Source organism: Lolium perenne, chromosome 1 (genome assembly GCF_019359855.2).
Source record: "Lolium perenne isolate Kyuss_39 chromosome 1, Kyuss_2.0, whole genome shotgun sequence".
Taxonomy (NCBI): Eukaryota; Viridiplantae; Streptophyta; class Magnoliopsida; order Poales; family Poaceae; genus Lolium; species Lolium perenne.
In genome coordinates this window covers 42281503-42302593 of record NC_067244.2, presented here as the reverse complement: position 1 = coordinate 42302593, position 21091 = coordinate 42281503, and the positions used below count along the sequence as shown (strand labels likewise).

The window sequence follows — 21091 nt, the reverse complement described above, 5'->3', positions numbered from 1 at the left end:
TCATGTTCCTCCGCTACCTCGAACACCCACCCTTTGTTGCATGCCCCGACCCTGGGTCCACGTCGGTCCCATTATTCCCATATATTTCAGGGTGGACCCCGACCACGACGACAATGCTGGGCTCTACCATACACTCCTACGCCGGTAGCTGCAACCCATCATAGACCGCAATACCGTGGGGACTTAAGGCTTCCCCAGCCTACCGCTTGTTCTTCGGGCGACAAGTGTCTACGGACAATGCCGTGGGGACTTAAGGCTTCCCCAGCCTACCGCTCGCCCCCGACAGATACAAGTGTCTACGGTAAAGCGCATCCGTTGATGAACGAGAGGTGGAAACACTTTTGACTACTCCGTCCCACTCCGGATCTTATGGTTAACACGGGTATTACGGCACAAGAATCACTGGCGACATTTGTTGTTTAATCCTAGATGGATATAAACCCTTGCAATGGAACCTCCACCATATCAACACAATCCATGGTTCCATTGCCCACCACATAGTCATATTCATAGTTATGAAAGTAGTGGTTTTGGTTTTTATGCAATAGTGATAATCATAGTACTTTGCAAGTAATTTGATAAAGATACTCAAATGACATGAGCAAGCGATGAACTTGCCTTTCTTGACTGCAAGATTATGCAGGCAAGGTCTTCGGTACGCAATAACTCCAAATTCTGAAATAGCATCATCGTCCGGTAAGGACGATGTTTAAAAGATTGGCAATGATGCAATAATGCATAAGTATGAGATGCAATCGCTCTAAGCGTGACCTAACCCCGATGATTTAGGATTAGTGAGTGGTAATGATTAGTTCAGGGCGTGTTGCACTTTTAGAATGATTCTCATACAAGGTTCTTATTCATGTATGGTTACATGGTATCATAAACAGGTGCTGCAACATATCATAACAATAATATTAATAGCACACAACTATAACATTTGGTATAATCCTAGCATGTAATGAATAGTGGTTGGTTTTAGCACTACATGGCATGGTTAATGATTAATTATCATATACTTCAAAAGAATAACTTTTGAAGAACATGTTCTTTAATAAAGAACAAGTATGATAATTAGGGTTGTGGAGTTCTATGGTTTATTATGGTTTCAACTAATTTCTGGAGTAAGGTTTAGATGGATCTCAACAAAGTTGGATTCATTAATAACTAGGGCTTGTATGGTTTTAGTGAAGCATAAGTATCTTAAGCAATTAATGGTTGCTATTATGGTGATATATCTTAGTGGTAATAGATAGCTAGGGTTGATAGGTCCTGTTAGGCAAGGTTGATGACTACTTCCTATTTACTTCAAAAGAATAACTTTTGAAGAACATACTTCTTAGAGAATAAGAAGTATAACAATTAAGGTTGAGGTTGTCTTGCTTTAGCTATTGGATCTCTAAGTAGAGAATGGTTGGTTCCTAAATAGGATGGTTCATAAGTATCTCACACTAGTAGGGTTTAGTGGACTATAGTGATGTAATGGTAAATAATTGGTGTGGTTGCTACTAGGGTTCATCACAATGGTGTGATGCTAGATCAGGAGGAGTAAGGATAAGATTCTTGATAATAAGGACTAGGGTTGATCTTATTTGATCATCTAGGTAAGATAGGTGTGCATACATGGAATTCTGGCCGGGCACAAAAAACCGAAACCGAAGACCGAAGCCGAAATAACCGGGACCGAAACCGAAATACAAGAAAATTCGGTGTTCGGTCATACGATCGGTCTTGCCAGGCAACTGACCGAAATATTTTAATACTGTTCGGTTGTGTCGAGCGAACGACCGAAGCGACCGAAGCGACCGATCATTTCAGCCCAGCAGCCCATTCGGCCACTTTTCTAGCTCCATTCCAGCCTCCAGGCCTCTTTTCACTCTCGCTTCGTTCCTCATTCGACCCTGGACAACACACAGGAGAGACCTGCCCTAGGGTTGCGCCGCCGCCCCATCCTCCTGGAAGAGCAAGCACCACCGCCGTCCGGCGTCCGGCCGACCGGCCAACACTCCAGGCCTCCAGCCGCATCTCCTTCCCCGCCGCATCTCCAGGTCTCCAACCCCGCGTCGGCCGGCAGCACGCCACCACAGGGATCCGGCCAGCAAGTGACACGGTAAGAAAAACCCGTTCCCTGCATCCAATGTTTTTAATCTGCTCCGTGAGACTGCTCATCTTCTAGTGTTATTGTGCTACTGTGCTAGTAGATGGAGATCTCTGATCCGTATTCTATTTCTATGGCTTGGTCTCCAACTACAACTAGTATAGAAGATATTAGATCCTCGCCTTGTCATCTATGGATTGATCTCCATATCTCCATATTATGCATGTTCTATTTTTTTATTAGCTAGTGTTATACTGTTGTAAAATATACTGCTACAATTAGACAGTTAAACTGATGTATTTTGATTGCTGTAAAATATACTGCTACTGCTAGTGTCTATTTGGACTAATATTTCTGTTCAATTCTACTGGTTAGTTGTGCACTTGTTTACTCAGATGTACTTTACTTCTGTCTGTTTGTAGATGGCATCCGAACCTGAGTATGTTCTTGAGGATGAGCTGAATGCACGTGAACTTGCCCTTGCGAATGCCCGTGAACTTGAAGCGGATGCCCATATACTTGCGCTTGCGGATGCAGAAGCAGATGAAGCAATAGCTGCGGGAGTGAAAGCCACGATGAAAACGGAAGATGTGGGGGTGATTCAAATTGAGGATGATGAGGAACCTGTGAATCCAAAATTGAGGAAACCGATGGCAGCAAGATCAGAGGCCTGGGAGCATTTTACCAAAGTTCTAGATTCCAATGGTAAGGTGAAAGAAGGATTGTGCAAGTATTGTAACCGTCCAATTCAAGCTACTACAGCAGGCAATGGGACATCATCAATGCACAGGCACTTGCTATTTGTTGTAAGAATTAATGTTCTCTTATTTGTTTTGAATTATAAACTGCTACCTGTAAGCTGCTCCCATTTCCTGCTGCTCTACTGCAAGTCTGTAACGTGTTGTGAACTTGTGAATTGTGATATACTGTTTAGTTTCCCCATTTGTGTGCTCCCATTTTTATGTACATGTGCTATGAGCCTACCATGTTGTGCTAGTTTATTCTTCTGCTAGAAATTATGAAGTGAAATGTCTGAAATAATAACGTGTTGTGCTTCCATTTCTTATATATATATGTTACACTTTCTCTATTTGGTCTATATGGTCATGACCGAAGACCGGACCGAAAAGACCGAAGACCGAATACAGAAAGACCGGAAAGACCGAACGTATTTTGGGTAGCATTTCTGGATGAACGAAATTTGTGAAGACCGAAAAGACCGGACCGAGCAAACCGAACAGACCGAACGCCCGGGCAGACATGGAATACTGAATTATGGATAATAGGGCTCCTACATTTTATGTGGACATGGAAAGTATTTAATTGCCAATTATAGTTCTATGGATCAAAAGGAAAATATCATGATCATAAGCTCCTAACCTAGGGTTTAGGTTAGAAACAAATTAGGGTTCATATGAATTAATGGAGCTAGGATTCCTAATGGTATTAGGGTTTTAGGGTTTCACATGCAATGACAATGTTGTAATACCATTCAATATGGAATTAGGATTTGCTATTTACCATGTAGTTTTATGATTAATAACTTCAATTTAAAGTTGAAGTTATTAATAACTTGGGAATAAAAATAATATTGAATTTGGCATTTTATTATTTTTAAACAATTAATAATTAAGGTAATTATTAATTAGGGTTTAAATCTCTCTAATAATGATTTAACAAAATAACAAATAAAGAAAATTAGTTTTATTGTTTTCTTTATTTATTTACTGGTTTTTATTTACTTTTGGAAATTTTTACTAATTATTGAATTTAAGTGAATTTAGAATTAAAATTAAAAGTTTAAATAACAAGTATTAAATAATTGATTTTTAATTAAAAATAAAGTTTCATATTATATTTTTATTGGATAGAGTTTTCTTTTCTAAGAATTTTAATATCTTATTCATATTTTTCCGAGCTAAATTAGATATGAATTTTTAAAGTTTCTACTATTTTCAGGAATATTGAAATATCTGTAAATACTAAATGTACCGGTTGGGTTTGTACCCACAGACGCAGACACGTGGGGCCCTTGACTGGGTCGTTTGCCACGCAGGCAAAGACCAAGTCAACATGGGGAGGGCCACGGCCACGTCACCCACTCGCCGGCGGCTTGACGCCGGCGGCCAGTTGAGGGTGGCGCCGCCGATTTAGTGCATCCCGGGACGCGCGGTTAGCTTCTAACGAACCCCTGTGACGCGCGGAATCGAATGGTGGTGACGGCTACTCGAGGGGGTCACCGGAGCCTTGCCGGAAAACCAACCCGCGGCGGAGCACTCCGGCGGAATCTCGAATCCTAGGCTACGATTGATGGAAATGCACAAATAAGGGGTCTCTGGGAGCGCACACTCACCCTGAAGCTGATAGGCTGCTCGACGAAGCCCGGGATGGTCGGAGTTGCCCTCACGGACATGATTTCCGGCGAGCACCTGAGAAAGGGAACACTCAAATTCGCCCGATTGAGACCGCCCCCTTCTCGATTCTTTCTACCAGGATAATCCTCTCACTGGTGCGCTTCTCCTAGGCTACCTCTGTGTCCCTGGGGTGGCCTCCTCCGACGAGGTCATGCTCGATGCCGGCGACACCTGTGAGGTGGTGGCGACAGATATGGAGGGCTAGCGAGCAATTGATTGAGCGGAAGGGCATTAGGGTCTACGGCGGAGCTTATCGCGTCCTTTATAGCACAATGCGAGGCTGGGCTCGGCGCCTCGCCGGCGGCAGTGGCCTGGATGCAATCGATGATGCCGGTCGTGTACTGGGCGCGAATCTTGGCGAAAACGGATCACACGGACGAGGAGAAACTTCAATCTAATTTTAGGCATGATCTTGGCGTCCAGGTTCAGCCTTATCGGCGGCGAGGACGTGGCCGAGGCGCTCCTCCACCGTGTCGATCACAGGGAAGAAGAAGAAGTAGCTTCGCTTCTTCTTTTTATTATTTTCCAGCGAAACGTTAACTGGGTCGGGCTGGATTGGCGTTGCTGGGCTCGTGTTGGGCTTCACTTGGTGGGCTGCACGGCTAGGTGAGTCCAGGTAAGCTTCTCTCCCCTCTCTTATTTCTTTTATTGTTTTATTTTCTGTTTTCATTTTCTATTTTGGTAATCTGTTTTACTTCACATTTGAATTCTGGTTTGTTTTGCAGGTGTTTAACAATTTGGCTTTCATGAGGTCTATTACAAGGGGCTTTGTATTACTGCATTATTTTGTTTAATAATTATTAAGTGTATGTGAGCATTGTCATAATTTTCAATTGGACAAGTATTTAGGTATTGATTTTAATGTGCCTTTTTATTTGGATTGCCACTTCCTTTTGGAATGGTTAGAATTTATAGTTTATACTCTAAGAGTTTTACAAGGTATCATTAGGACTTGCTCTCATAATTGGGAATTTAGTCCAATGCATATGAGTTTATGTGAGTACCTATTTGTTAGGGTTTTATAATTTCTATTATATCCCCTTTTTAAGGTTGTTACTATCTTGATCTTTGAAAATACCTAAGGTAGGTATTGTTCCCATCATGGTTTATCTTGGTTACAAAGTTAAATGGTTGTTAACCACACTTGGGTTTAATTATAGGGCTTAGCATTAGATGTCTCTTATGTTTAATGATAAAGCATGAGAGTTCAATGCTAGGGTTCTAATTCTATGTGCTTACTGACACATGGTTTGAAACTAAAATGTGTCTTCATTGTTTTTAGTTGTGTTCACCCAAGTGGTATACAAACTAGGTTGAGATATAATTCTAGGTTGGAGATATGGGATGGCACCATATTGTATGTGCTAGGGTTTAATCTCCCCTAACCATGATAAGGTGGTTACTTGCTTAATATTTCATGTGCTTCTCTTTACTAAGGATTTGGGAATTGATTTTATCTTCTACCAATTAACTTCTATTAGTATTCTCAATTAATCATTAAAGTAACTACAGTGGTTATAGTTCTTTTTATAGTTAACTTTGATCATATGGATGGATGGTTTCTCACCATATTAAGTATGGAGTTTTACTCTAAGGTTTTCTTAGGCTCTTTAATTTATGAAATATGGATATGGTAGGATTCTACTTATGATCACCAAGTGTTTCACAAGTTAAGGTTGGGATATAAGCCTAGGGTTGCTTACTGGTTACCTCCCTATAATTTCATGTGATGAATGATATCTGCTTATCCTATTAGGATTTAACTTATCCTCACATTTCTCAAGAGCATGATCATGGATTAGGCATGATCAACTTGTTCTTAATATCTCTACCCCAAATTCTTAGGGTTTATGATCATTATTCAATTTATAATGATCAAGGTTTGGCTTCCTAAGGTACCTCTCATTAAATGAGGTTCTCACCTCCATGATCAAGCATTGTCTTGATCAACTAGGATATAACACTTCTATTTTTCTTTCTAGAATGATCCTACTATGGTTACCTCATTAGTTTATATCCCAGGAGAATGCCTGAGTTATTACTTAGGGTTCTTTCCAGGGAATGATGATATAATCATCTGGGTATATGGATAGTTCTTTCCCTCAAATTCAAGTGTTGCCTCACTAACTTGAGTGTAACACCATAACTTGAGCTCCCTCATAAATGAATAGTTATTCTAGGGTTTATGGTGTATTCACAATATCTCAATAGGTATCTAGTCTAAAACTCCACTTGGCTATCGTGGTTGAATTAATCTCCTCCTTACTTTATCAATTCATGGATATGGTTTTAGTCCATGTGGTATTAGGTTATCTCACCACTCCAAGGGAAATGGTTTACAACCTGATACTTTAGTTCAAAGATTGTCCTTTATTCTTAAATAGATAAAGCTTGGATTGATATGAATGGTCTCTCTCATTTGGGAATGACTTGAATAATACTCTAGGGTTCCTCTTGAAAATGATGTTGTGATCATATGGATATTTATCTCCAAGGTTTGTCATTGCTTCCCTAAATAAAATAGGACTCTTACCTCTTTAGGTTTGATGTATAATAACTTGGAATAGAGAAGAATTATATTCCTTAGTTGGATCTCCTTGTCTTGTTTCCAAGATTATAGTAGAATGGATATCATAGGGTTTATGTTAAGGGCATGGATTAGTTTAAGATATGGAGAAGATAATCAAGAATGTTTTCTCCATTTTATTGTTACTTGGTTTGCACTTAAGCAGATGTTCTTATGTTATAACAATGATTACCATATTATGATATGTTATAAGATCAATTAGTTGATCATTGAGTAAGGTGTTGTTGTGTTGATTATTAGTTCCATTTGATCTAACCCCTTAGATCAAATCATCTCTTCCCAAAACAAGGTTTTAGCAAAGTCACGTTGAGGTTTGTAGCGCTTGACTTGATGAGCTACTTCAACTCCACCAAAGTCAAGTGAAACTTCAGTTACTGTGACTGTTTTACTTTAAAGCGCGAAAATTCCCTAGATTTTCTATGCATGAATGCAATGCACACATCTGTTTCCTCTATTTTCGTAACCCCAATACCTGGGATATTACAGTGAGCGACCTGGCGATCGCCTCCGCCACGACGGCGTCCTCCGCGCGCTTTGCCTCCTCCTCGGCGAGCTTGTTGGCGGCGTTGTTGATGGCGGCCGCGGCGGCCTCCTTCTTCGACGACTTCCTCTTCCGCCCGCGCTGCGGAGAGGAAGGCTGGTTGCGGATGAAGAGGGCGCCGCTGCTGCGCCCTCTGGTCGGCGGTGGCGACGTCGGTTCCTTCTTGACGGTCGAAGGAGACGTCCACTCCTTCTTGACGGTGGCCGGCGTCGACCCGCCGGACCTGGACGCCTACCTCGAGCCAGACAAGGAGGAGGATGGCGCCATCCTCCTCGGCATTAACTCACCGCGTGGAAGCTACGCGTCGGCGAATAGTCACCGGCGACAGGCTTTTGGAGCGCGCGGAAGACGATGCGATGAGGACGACGATCGGTGTCTCTCGCCGACAAGTTGGGGCCACCAGACGCGCGGGAAGTTTCCTCGACGTTTCGCGCGCTTTCGTTTCGTCCGGAGTCCCCGAACGCTCCCCGGGGGGCCGGGGATGGCCTGGGCTCTCCGGACGGATTTAGGCCCAAATCCTAAAGAAAACGAGGAACCGGGAACGCGACTGGACCGTTTTTCGCCCATCCGGATCCGGATGAAAAAAAAAAGCCGTCCTGAGGAGGCCTCCTCGGGGACACGATGCTCTAAGAGCATCTCCACTCGTCCCCCCGAACAGGCCCCCGGCGAGCGTTTTTTCCATCCGGACGGCGTAATTCGGCCCAGTCGCGCCCCCGGTTCCTCGTTTTCGTCCGGATTTGGGCCTAAATTCATCCGGCGATCCCACGCCCCCCCCGGCCCCCCGGGGAGCGCTCGGGGACTCCGGACGAAACGGAAGCGCGCGAAACGGCGAGGAAACTTCCCGCGCGTCTGGTGGCCCCAACTTGTCGGCGAGAGAAACCGATCGTCGTCCTCATCGCATCGTCTTCCGCGCGCTGTAAAAGCCTCGCCCGGTGCATTCGCCGGCCACGCGGCGAGTTAATGTCGTCGTCTTCCCGCGCTGTAAAAGCCTGCCGCCGGCATGCATTCGCCGGCCACGCGGCGAGTTAATGTCTTCGTCTTCCGCGCACGCATCGTCTTCCGCGCGCACTGAAGGCTGCCGCCGGTCAGCTCGCCGCGGACGCGTCTCAATCCACGCGGCATTTAATCCCCGCGCCAGCCACGCCTATATACGCCGGTCCGCTCGCCGCGAGGCGTACCCCGTGCTCCACTCTCCCTCCACTCTCCCTCTACTCTCAAGATGGCGTTCTACGACGACGACGGCGCAGCCAACAACGGCTTCGCCCGCCGGTCTCTCCACGCGTGGGAGGGGCACCTCCTCCACCAGGCGGGGTACCCGTGCCCGCCGGACACGAGGCCTCCCGGAGGCGGCTGGCGGCTAAGTGCTGGCGGCGTTCCAATCCCGCCGCCGCCGCGGGGCCATGCCCTCGACGTCGCCATCGAGGAGGCGAGGATGACGATGACCGACGAGGAGCGCGCCGACCCGCGCCACCACCCCGACAACTACACGCGGTGGAACTCCTACTTCCTCCAGCGGTGGGAGCGGGAGCTGGCGGCCTACGACGGCCCGCCGCCTCCGCCTGCGCGCAACAACGCCGCGGGCCGCCGACGGTGGTGGGGCGCGCGGGCCGGACACTCGAGGCCGTCATCGAGCACATCGAGGCGGCAACTCCCCGGTGCTCACGATGCCCCCTCTATCGGCATCGAGGGCATCGGCGAGCCGCCGTCGGGGAAGCGTGCGGCGACCACGGCGCATGGCTGCCGGCTCGTCGTCTTCGGGATCGGCGTCAAGGTCATCCTTGGCGCCGGTGAAGAGGAGGAGGCGACGTCGCCTTCGACGCCGGTGCGCGTCAAGAAGGAGCCGGCGTCTCCGCCGGCGACCGAAGGCGCAGCGGCGGCGCCCTCGTCATCCGAGAAACGACCTTCGCGCCGCGGGCGGCCGGAAGAAGACGAAGAAAGAGGCCACCGCAAGCCGGCTCGCCGAGGAGGAGGCGAAGCGCGGAGGAGGCCGCGATGGCGGAGGCGATCGCCGGGTCGCTTGCCGACATGGAGGAGGAGAAGCGCGCGGACGACGCCGCCCGGGATCGGGCCGACGCGGCGCGCGGCGCCGAGGCGGAAGCGACGACGGCGGCTGGCCGGACACGGCCGCCGCACGCCAACTCGCCGCCGCGCCGCTCCAGCCGCCAACGACGATGTCGCGCGGTACCGCCGTCTGCGACACCTCCATCCGGCGTCGCTGTCCCCGTCGTCGACCTCGAGTCCTCCGACGACGGCGCGGTACAAGCCATCCCCGGGGGTGGGGAGACGCCGGCCGAGCGACGGCGGCCAAAGCCGCGCAGCCGAAGGTGCCGAAGGTCGAGGACGACGGCTCCGACGACGGCGGCGACGACTACACGGTGTTCTACCGCCGTATGGGCATGTAGAGCGCCGTGTTTTAAAATTAGCGTTTGAATTCCCCTAGCCGAATTCGAAATATAGTCGAATTCGGCCTCTATGTATGAACTCCGCCCGTTTTAGTCTAAATATCATTAAATTTAGTCTATATTCACCCGAATTTAGCCGAAGTTTGTCAAGTTTCCGTTTTTTAAATTCGCATCGTCGACTTCGCCTGGGCACGCGGCTGGGAAACTAGCGCTCCCCACGCCAAAACTTCATCCAATCCGGACGAAAATTTCGCCGGATTTGGGCGTGGGGAGCGCCAACGAGTGGGGATGCTCTAATGTGGTAGTTCTGCCTCATTTACTCCAACGCCCACGCCACGCCGGCCACTCCCTCCCATTCCCCATCCAGCTCCGCCGCCAACTCAGGCTCCCATTCCCCATCTACAACCCGCGAGCGTGAACCCCATGCGCGACGCGCCAAATCCTTCCTCCATGGAGCAATGCGACGCGGAGATCCCATCCTGGGGACGCGGTCTTTCCTACGGCGGCGACGGCTACAGGGAGGACCGCCTCAGCGCGCTTCCCGACGACTTGCTTATCCATATCCTTCTCAAGATCCTCGACGCCGCCGGCGCCGCACGGACCAGCGTCCTCTCCCGCCGCTGGCGCCGCCTCTGGACCCTCCTGCCGGAGCTCCTCTTCCCCAACAGTAGCCCCCATCACATACGCCTCGCCCTCACCGCCCATGAAGCGCCGGCCCTGCGCAAGCTCGCCGTCACCGTCACAGACCCCACCCCTGAGTCCGTGGCGGCCTGGCTTCCCATCGCCGCGCGCCGCCTCTCTGGCGATCTTTTCCTCTTCAACATGGCTCAGCGGAACGAATCGGAGGACGAGGCCGGGGAAAGAGGCGCCTTTGAGCTCCCCTGCTTCGAGAGGGCCACCGCAATCGTGCTCCCCTGCCAAGGGCCCCTTGCCCTTGAGGTCTCCATGTCCCATGCCGGTGTATTCGCGCAGCTCACTGCTCTCAAGCTAGTCTGCGTCGATCTACATGGCCCGTGCAGGCTCGGTGAACTTGTCTCCTCGCCACGGTGCCCATCTTTGCGGAAACTCATCATCGACAATGTCAGGGGTCTGCGCAACTTCACCATTCATTCCAAGTCTCTCCTGTATATCAAGCTGAAGAATTTGTGGCCAGATCATGTCCTTGGTTTGGGCAACTTCACCGTTCATTCGGACTCTCTGCGGCGAATGATGCTGATGAGTCTGCATTCCTTGCAGCAGCTCACTGTTACGGCACCAGTACTCAGATTTCTAAGTGTGAGCTCCTGCTTTAATCCCAGCAGTAATCAACCGGTTGCAAGCATCTCGGCCCCTCAGCTGGTAACCCTCCAGTGGAGGGATATTTATCATACAACCTACACCCAGCTTAAGATGGAAAATCTACAACTGCTGCGGGCCAACCACTTTTTTGTATATGGACAAGAGCCACACAAGATGCACAATAGCAGTTGTGTGGGACTTCTACGGCGCTTTGAGCTCATCGAGAATGTCGTATTAACGCTTCTCTATCACACGGTGAGTTCATTGTCTTGTTTGTTAGCAAAGTATTTTCATTTTCGTTGGAAAATATCGGATCGCTTGAATCCTGATGATTTTTTTTTTAAATCCATGTTATCGAATAATACAGTTGCTACCCCAATGGTAGGTTCCCTTTCCATAGGCCAACCGAGTATATAGAATAGACAAACCGTTATCCTGTAAGGCTGTAACCCATTTTCAGTTTTTTTTAATCATCGATTTGTTTGACATAATTTTCCAAATTTACAAAATTTCGGAAACTTGGCAAGTTTCGAGGGCCGAGGGGTACATAATACTTTTAATTTTGAAATTCTTAACCGTTCTAGTATATTAATATATAAGGCTGCACATGAGCTCGGACTTGCTAGCCTTAAATAATCATTTCCATCTAAACAAGATGCATGTGCCATTTCCATCAATACTTTTCCTTTTTTGTGACTTCGAACAACTCTACCGCAGGAAATTACTAACCACGAGTACTTGATGGAAGACATGGCAAGGCTCCCAAACATCGCAGTCATGGGCCTGTATATAGATGCAAACAGACATTCCTTTGGAGGCAGTTTGTTCCATCTCCTCAGTATCTGTACTGGTGTCAAAAAGCTGTCTCTTACACTTCTTGGCAGAACTTGCTGTCTGGCGGTAATAATATCCTTACTTTTTTATCTAGTACCTTAGTATCCATTTAAATTTCTTGGCACGCCTAGGCTTCAGCTGCTAGTTTCCGTACTCTAGGTGTTAGTTTTATACTGGCTGGATGCTTTTCTCCAAATTATATATGTGGGAAATATATGGCTTACGTATCTCCCAATGAGAATGCATGTTACTCTAGGTGTTGGTAGCTTGGTCATAGGTTTCCTGTTTTAAAGATTGTTAGTCTGGTGGAACTGACAGAAAGTATTGAGTATGATTCAGGATTTTGCTTCCTACAAACAAATGGGACGACTCCTTCATATTCTCACCAATTACTTTGCAAGATCGTTCTCACGTGACCCATCCCTCTCTCTTTCTCAGAGTAGTGTTGTTAGGCTAGGTGAAGTGGGATTACAGGAGAGGAGATGTCGCTATTGAAAGGTGGTGAGCTGGCAGGCGGAAGCCACCAGGGAGGGAGGTTAGGCGGCGGTGCAGGAGGGGTGAAAAAATAGCGGCTTTCTAACAGAAGCTGTCGGAAATTTATGGCAGCTCTCGTTAGACATACAAGGCAGTGATGTGAATTTGAGTTGAGTCATTGCATGGCAGGCTCAAAGTTGATTAGAGTTTAGGGGATAATATAGATATAGTGCCTTGCTTGGAACATGTTCTTTCAAAGGTTGCGTCAATAACAATGCTCTAAGCTTGATTTAAGATCCATTCAGTATGGCTTGTCGATAGCACAATATATGACTTTGTTCCAAAAAAAAGCACAATACCTAACTGTGTAAATACTAAAAGTCTAAAATAATGTTAGTTTACGACTTTCTAGTTGCATAGAACAATCTAGACTCCACTATGCAGCAGGGTTGGCTATTTCCAGCTGTTATTCTTTTGTAAAGAAATATCTTAAATGTTGAGGCGGCCTTGGAATTTCCAGTGGCATCGCTTTTATGCTATGGCATTCAGTCACATGGGTTAATCTTATTTGCGCCTTGTTTCAGGCACATACTGATGCGTGCCGATCAGACTGTGTCTGCAATGAGCAATCTAACTGGAAGACCGAGGAACTAGTGCTGGATCGCCTCAAAGAAGTAGAAGTTTGTGAGCTGAGAGGAACTGAGCGTGAAGCTGCTGTTCTGAAACGATTATTCGATTGGGCAAGGGTGCTAGAAACCATGACGGTAATTTTCGATCGCTCTGTCCCTGCAAGCAAGGCCAAGGAGTTCTGCCGGATGCTACAAAGCTTCTCAAGGCCAGATGTTTGCATGAAAGGCCCACACTTTGCCTGATCTAGCCGTAGCGCCACTTGTTCAAGAACAGTTTGCTTGCTACAGAAGCTTGTCACTTAGGCTGGTGGTCGCTTTGTAGTTCTCATGTCCAGTGTCAGTATCAACTGCAGTGTTTTATGTACTTCAGAATCTGGTATATCCTTCCAAGATGTTAAGAGGCTGTATCAATTGCAGCTTTTGCGACTATCTTATATTGTAGGTTACGGGATGTGCTAGACTGTTAAAACATGCTTGATGGTTTGTTTACTCTACATATGGAGGTCTAAACGTTAGCTCCTGTCACAACTGTTAACCGAGGCATAGGTGTAAGTTTAATCTTGTTTGAAATCGAGGAGTATGCTTTTGGACCATGATCTGGTGCAATCAAGTTTGTGCGTTCTGCACAAGAATTGCATCGAGGTATGATAGTACTTGCTAGTATTATTTTCAGAACCTGTGCCAGACACAATTGGGCCACATGTTGTTAGGGCATCTCCAACAGGGCGACGCGAACGAACACTGAGTGATTGTTTGTGTCCGTGCGGATGAAAAATGTGTCTGATTGTTTGTGTCTGATTGTTTGTGTCCGCGCGGACGAAAAATGTGTCTGATTGTTTGTGTCCGCGCGGACGAAAAATGCGCTTGGACCCTGCTCCAGCGGGGCGACGCATAGTGACCGGGCCGTCCGCGGAGACGCAGACGCGGCCCAAATATGCAATAGGTTTGCGTCTATGTGGACGTTGCGCGGTCGCGCCAAGCGTCCTCCTTTTCTTACCCGGTCCCGCACGTCAGCGAAATCGACCGCGTGGATTTGCTTCCTTTTCCCCTTCTTTGCTTCCTAGTGCGACGCCACCATCCCAACCCCACCCCCCGCCGCACCACCGCAATACACGTTGTCGTCGCGCCGGAGAACAGGATATCAGTCGCGGTAGGTTCTGGCGCGTTTGGGGGCCAAACATCTTCCGGTTGCTCCGCCCGTCCTCGCTGCCCACGACCTGTTCGGTCAATTGCGCCGGTAGGTTTCCATCTCATCTTTTGGGCGCTATTGTGCGCGGCCATTGATCCGCATTTGCTACCCACGCAGATGGACATGTGGAAGATGCTGGAAAAGTTCCGCGCAAAGGTCATTGACTCCTCTTCCGACGAAGAGTCCGATCAGGCGACACAGACCATGGCTACTGCTGCGACCTCCATCCTCCACGAGTACAATGCTAGCCAGATGCCGGTGCAACGGGGCTCTGTGAAGGGACGCTCAAAATACCTGCCGTGGAACGGAGTGGAAGGGCACCTCCGGCTCCACGCGGACTACTTCGACCGCACCAATCCGGTGTTTCCAGAAAAAATGTTCCAGCGCCGGTACAGGATGTCTAGGGACCTGTTCATGGTCATTCTACGGGGTGTCAGAGACTACGACCCCTACTTTCAATGCATACCCGATGCAACAGGTGCGCTAGGTTTCACCTCTTACCAAAAATGTTCCGTAGCTATTCGCATGCCATCCTATGGAATTGTTGCTGAAATATTCGTCGAGTATCATCGAATGGGTGAGAGAACATGCCTTGAGTCAATGTACCGGTTTTGCCAAGCCGTGATTGTCGTGTTCGGACAACATTACTGTAGGGAGCCAACATTTGAGGATACAAGGCGGATGTTGTCTATCAACAAGTCTAGAGGGTTCCCAGGCATGATTGACAACATAGATTACATTCACTGGGAGTGGAAGAACTGTCCATTTGGATGACAGAGTCAGTACAACGGCAATACAGAGGGATGCACTGTCATTCTTGTCATTCTTGAAACAGTGATATATCAAGATTTATGAATTTGATATTCATTCTTTGGCATGGCCGGTTCCAACAATAACATCAATGTGCTACACCGATCACCGGTTTTCAACCGGCTTATGCAAGGCAAAGCTCCCCGGGTGAGCTACGAGATCAATGGAAATGAATATGACAAGTCATATTATCTTGCTGATGGCATCTACCATTACTGGGCCACACTGGTGTAGACTGTCCATAATCCAAACACGGAAAAAACGAAGAGGTTTTCCAAGCTGCAAGAGGCTTGCAGGAAAGATGTGGAGCGGAGATTTGGTGTGCTCCAAGCTCGTTGGGAAATTGTCCATCACCCGGCAAGAACATTGTCGCTGAAGACCATGCATGAGGTGATGACATGTTGCGTGATCATGCACAACATGATCGTTGAGAACAGGCATCCTGATGGCCGCAATGAGCACCAATGGGATTTCCAAGGTGGGCTGGTTGCGTCAATCCTTGGGGCATCATCCTGGCAGGAGTATCTGCATATGAATGTTGAATTTATTGACAAGAATGTGTCCAGACACCTACAAACGGATCTGATTGAGCATCAGTGGGCATTGGCTGGCCATGAAGACAATGCATAGAGAAATACCATCTTATTTCCATGTAGACTTTTAAGAATTTGGATGTAATAACTGACTACTTTGAACATATTTATTTTGTTGTTTAAAACATCCCAATTCATGCGGACGCGCAAATGCGTCGCCCCACTGGAGGCACCCCAGGCGAAACGGACGCGCGGTAAAAACAACTATTTTTGTGTCCGCTGCCGACGCAAACGGTCGCACACGACCATTTTGCACGTCCGAAATGTGTCGCCCCGTTGGAGATGCCCTTAGGCCATCTCCAATGGGGCGACCCAAATGGGCGCGTCCGCGTTCGGTTGCGTCCGTTGGGTGGGTGCATGGACAGTGGCCGGGGTCCGCCTGACATTTTGGGTCGTGGTACATGATACGTCTCCGATGTATCGATAATTTCTTATGTTCCATGCCACATTATTGATGATATCTACATGTTTTATGCATACTTTATGTCATATTTATGCATTTTCCGGCACTAACCTATTAACGAGATGCCGAAGAGCCAGTTGCTGTTTTCTGCTGTTTTTGGTTTCAGAAATCCTAGTAAGGAAATATTTTCGGAATTGGACGAAATCAACGCCCAGGGGCCTATTTTCACATGAAGCTTCCAGAAGACTGAAGGGAAGACGAAGTGGGGCCACGGGGCGCCGCCACACTAGGGCGGCGCGGCCCAGGGGGGGCCCGCGCGGCCCTAGCGTGTGGGGCCCCCGTGTGGCCTCCTGACCTGCCCTTCCGCCTACATATAGTCTTCGTCGCGAAACCCCCAGTACCGAGAGCCACGATACGGAAAACCTTCCAGAGACGCCGCCGCCGCCAATCCCATCTCGGGGGATTCAGGAGATCGCCTCCGGCACCCTGCCGGAGAGGGGAATCATCTCCCGGAGGACTCTTCACCGCCATGGTCGCCTCCGGAGTGATGAGTGAGTAGTTCACCCCTGGACTATGGGCCCATAGCAGTAGCTAGATGGTTGTCTTCTCCTCATTATGCTTCATTGTCGGGTCTTGTGAGCTGCCTAACATGATCAAGATCATCTATCTGTAATGCTATATGTTGTGTTTGTTGGGATCCGATGGATAGAGAATACTATGTTATGTTGATTATCAATCTATTACCTATGTGTTGTTTATGATCTTGCATGCTCTCCGTTATTAGTAGAGGCTCTGGCCAAGTTTTTACTCTTAACTCCAAGAGGGAGTATTTATGCTCGATAGTGGGTTCATGCCTCCAATAAATGCAGGACGGTGTGAGAAAGTTCTAAGGTTGTGGATGTGCTGTTGCCACTAGGGATAAAACATCGATGCTATGTCCGAGGATGTAGTTATTGATTACATTACGCACCATACTTAATGCAATTGTCTGTTGTTTGCAACTTAATACTGGAAGGGGTTCGGATGATAACCTGAAGGTGGACTTTTTAGGCATAGATGCATGCTGGATAGCGGTCTATGTACTTTGTCGTAATGCCCAATTAAATCTCACAATATTCATCATATCATGTATGTGCATTGTCATGCCCTCTCTATTTGTCAATTGCCCAACTGTAATTTGTTCACCCAACATGCTATTTATCTTATGGGAGAGACACCTCTAGTGAACTGTGGACCCCGGTCCATTCTTAACATCGAATACAATCTACTGCAATACTTGTTCTACTGTTCTCTGCAAACAATCATCATCCACACTATACATCTAATCCTTTGTTACAGCAAGCCGGTGAGATTGACAACCTCACTGTTTCGTTGGGGCAAAGTACTTTGGTTGTGTTGTGCAGGTTCCACGTTGGCGCCGGAATCCCTGGTGTTGCGCCGCACTACATCTCGCCGCCATTAACCTTCAACGTGCTTCTTGGCTCCTACTGGTTCGATAAACCTTGGTTTCTTACTGAGGGAAAACTTGCCGCTGTACGCATCACACCTTCCTCTTGGGGTTCCCAACGGTCGCGTGCTGTACGCGTATCAAGACTGTTTTCTGGCGCCGTTGCCGGGGAGATCAAGACACGCTGCAAGGGGAGTCTTGATACGTCTCCGACGTATCGATAATTTCTTATGTTCCATGCCACATTATTGATGATATCTACATGTTTTATGCACACTTTATGTCATATTCGTGCATTTTTTGGAACTAACCTATTAACAAGATGCCGAAGTGCCAGTTCCTGTTTTCTGCTTTTTTTGTTTCAGAAATCGTAGTAACGAAATATTCTCGGAATCGGACGAAATCAACGCCCAGGTTCCTATTTTGCCCGGAAGCATCCAGAACACACGAGAGCCGCCAGAGAGGGGGCACAGGCCCACCAAACCCTAGGCCGGCGCGGCCAAGGGGGGGCCCGCGCCCCCCTATAGTGTCGTCGCCCCGTTGACCTTCTGACGCCGCCTCTTCGCCTATATAAAGCCCCTCGACCTAAAACCTCGAGAAGAAAAAGCCACGGTACGAGAAACCATCCAGAGCCGCCGCCATCGCGAAGCCAAGATCTGGGGGACAGGAGTCTCTGTTCCGGCACGCCGTCGGGACGGGGAAGTGCCCCCGGAAGGCTCCTCCATCGACACCACCGCCATCTTCATCACCGCTGCTGTCTCCCATGAGGAGGGAGTAGTTCTCCATCGAGGCTCGGGGCTGTACCGGTAGCTATGTGGTTAATCTCTCTCCTATGTACTTCAATACAATGATCTCATGAGCTGCCTTACATGATTGAGATTCATATGAGTTTTGTATCACAATTCATCTATGTGCTACTCTAGTGATGTTATTAAAGTAGTCTATTCCTCCTCCATGATGTAATGTTGGCAGTGTGTGCATCATGAAGTACTTGGTTTATGCTATGATTGTGATCTCTTGTAGATTATGAAGTTAACTATTACTATGATGGTATTGATGCGATCTATTCCTTCTTTCATAGTGTGAAGGTTACGGTGTGCATGCTATGTTAGTACTTGGTTTGGTTGTGTTGATCTATCTTGCACTCTAAGGTTATTTAAATATGAACATTGAATTGTGGAGCTTGTTAACTCCGGCATTGAGGGTTCGTGTAATCCTACGCAATGGTGTTCATCATCCAACAAGAGTGTAGAGTATGCATTTATCTATTCTGTTATGTGATCAATGTTGAGAATGTCCACTAGTGAAAGTCTAATCCCTAGGCCTTGTTCCTAAATACTGCTATCACTGCTTGTTTACTGTTTTACTGCGTTACTACTGCTGCGTCACTACTGCTTGTTTACTGTCCTGGGCAAAGCACTTTTCTGGTGCCGTTGCTACTGCTACTATATATTCATACCACCTGTATTTCACTATCTCTTCGCCGAACTAGTGCACCTATTAGGTGTGTTGGGGACACAAGAGACTTCTTGCTTTGTGATTGCAGGGTTGCATGAGAGGGATATCTTTGACCTCTTCCTCCCTGAGTTCGATAAACCTTGGGTGATCCACTTAAGGGAAACTTGCTGCTGTTCTACAAACCTCTGCTCTTGGAGGCCCAACACTGTCTACAGGAAAAGGAGGGGGCGTAGACATCAAGCTATTTTCTGGCGCCGTTGCCGGGGAGGAAAGGTAAAAGGCACTCATACTCCGGTTCCAGGTAACAGTACTTTTCTGGCGCCATTGTGTGTGTGCTCGAAGCTATTTCCTTTAGATCCTGCAATTGCACCTTTTTGTTTCTTGTTTACACTAGTTAGGCATAATGGAAAACAACAAAAATATGAGAGATCTTTATGAACTTTATCTTGAATTAGGACATGATTTGTTTGAAGAGAGAATTAAAAAACCCATGGAACTTTATATGCATGCTAATGGGAATGTTATTAATATGAATGCTTTGAACACTATTGTTGCTAATGCTATGGAAAATTCTAAGCTTGGGGAAGCTGACTTTGATGAGCATGATCTTTCTAGTCCCCCAAGCATTGAGGAGAAAATTTTCTTTGATGATACTTTGCCTCCAATTTATGATGATTATAATGATAGTAGCCTTTTGTTGCCACCTATTATGGAGGATAAATTTGATTATGATTACAATATGCCTCCTATATTTGATGATGAGAATAATAATGATAGCTACTTTGTTGAATTTGCTCCCACTATTACTAATAAAATTGATTATGCTTATGTGGAGAGTAATAATTTTATGCATGAGACTCATGATAAGAATGTTTCATTTGATAGTTATATTGTTGAGTTTGCTCATGATACTACTGAAAGTTATTATGAGAGAGGAAAATATGGTTGTAGAAATTTTCATGTTACTAAAACACCTCTCTATGTGCTGGAATTTTTGAAGCTACACTTGTTCTATCTTCCTATGCTTGTTACTTTGCTCTTCATGAACTTGTTTATTTACAAGATTCCTTTTCATAGGAAGCATGTTAGACTTAAATGTGTTTTGAATTTTCTTCTTGATGCTCTCTTTTGCTTCAAATACTATTTCTTGCGAGTGCATTATTGAAACTGCTGAGCCCATCTTAATGGCTATAAAGAAAGAACTCCTTGGGAGATAACCCATGTGTTATTTTGCTACAATACTTTGTTTTATATTTGTGTCTTGGAAGTTGTTTACTACTGTAGCAACCTATCCTTATCTTAGTTTTGTGTTTTGTTGTGCCAAGTAAAGTCGTTGATAGTAAGGTTCATACTAGATTTGGATTACTGCGCAGAAACAGATTTCTTTGCTGTCACGAATCTGGGCACAATTCTCTGTAGGTAACTCAGAAAATTATGCCAATTTACGTGAGTGATCGTCAGATATGTACGCAACTTTCATTCAATTTGAGAATTTTTATTTGAGCAAGTCTGGTGCCTCAATAAAATTCGTATTTACAGACTGTTCTGTTTTGACAGATTCTGCCTTTTATTTCGCATTGCCTCTTTTGCTATGTGGGATGGATTTCTTTGTTCCATTGACTTCCAGTAGCTTTGTGCAATGTCCAGAAGTGTTAAGAATGATTATGTCACCTCTGAACATGTATATTTTGATTGTGCACTAACCCTCTAATGAGTTGTTCTAAGTTTGGTGTGGAGGAAGTTTTCAAGGATCAAGAGAGGGAGATGATACAACATGATCAAGGAGAGTGAAAGCTCTAAGCTTGGGGATGCCCCGGTGGTTCACCCCTGCATATATCAAGAAGACTCAAGCGTCTAAGCTTGGGGATGCCCAAGGCATCCCCTTCTTCATCGACAACATTATCAGGTTCCTCCCCTGAAACTATATTTTTATT

General features: G+C 46.8%; 2 protein-coding genes and 1 long non-coding RNA gene across 3 annotated transcripts; all 3 read left to right on the top strand.

The window, feature by feature from the left end:
• Positions 1–1629: 1629 nt before the first annotated feature.
• LOC127347867 (uncharacterized) lies at positions 1630–3127 on the top strand. The gene is made up of 2 exons (XR_007879652.1): positions 1630–2110; positions 2521–3127. It is a non-coding gene; the product is annotated as an uncharacterized lncRNA (long non-coding RNA).
• Positions 3128–10376: 7249 nt separating this feature from the next.
• On the top strand, positions 10377–13776 carry LOC127347860 (uncharacterized). Its single transcript, XM_051374008.1, has 3 exons — positions 10377–11575; positions 12038–12220; positions 13213–13776. The coding sequence occupies exons 1-3, from the start codon at positions 10466–10468 to the stop codon at positions 13498–13500; spliced, it is 1581 nt and encodes a 526-aa protein (XP_051229968.1). The 5' UTR covers positions 10377–10465; the 3' UTR covers positions 13501–13776.
• Positions 13777–14563: 787 nt separating this feature from the next.
• LOC139832035 (uncharacterized) lies at positions 14564–15220 on the top strand. Its single transcript, XM_071821437.1, has one exon. It carries the CDS (start codon positions 14564–14566, stop codon positions 15218–15220), a length of 657 nt encoding a protein of 218 aa, XP_071677538.1.
• Positions 15221–21091: the final 5871 nt, after the last annotated feature.

Excerpts from the sequence above, each read along its gene's own strand:
- LOC127347860 (XM_051374008.1), top strand. The coding sequence starts at position 10,466 with ATGCGCGACGCGCCAAATCCTTCCTCCATGGAGCAATGCGACGCGGAG. Across the intron at positions 11,576-12,037 it reads TAACGCTTCTCTATCACACG|GAAATTACTAACCACGAGTA; the intron begins GTGAGTTCATTG and ends ACTCTACCGCAG. Across the intron at positions 12,221-13,212 it reads GCAGAACTTGCTGTCTGGCG|GCACATACTGATGCGTGCCG; the intron begins GTAATAATATCC and ends GCCTTGTTTCAG.
- LOC139832035 (XM_071821437.1), top strand. The coding sequence starts at position 14,564 with ATGGACATGTGGAAGATGCTGGAAAAGTTCCGCGCAAAGGTCATTGAC.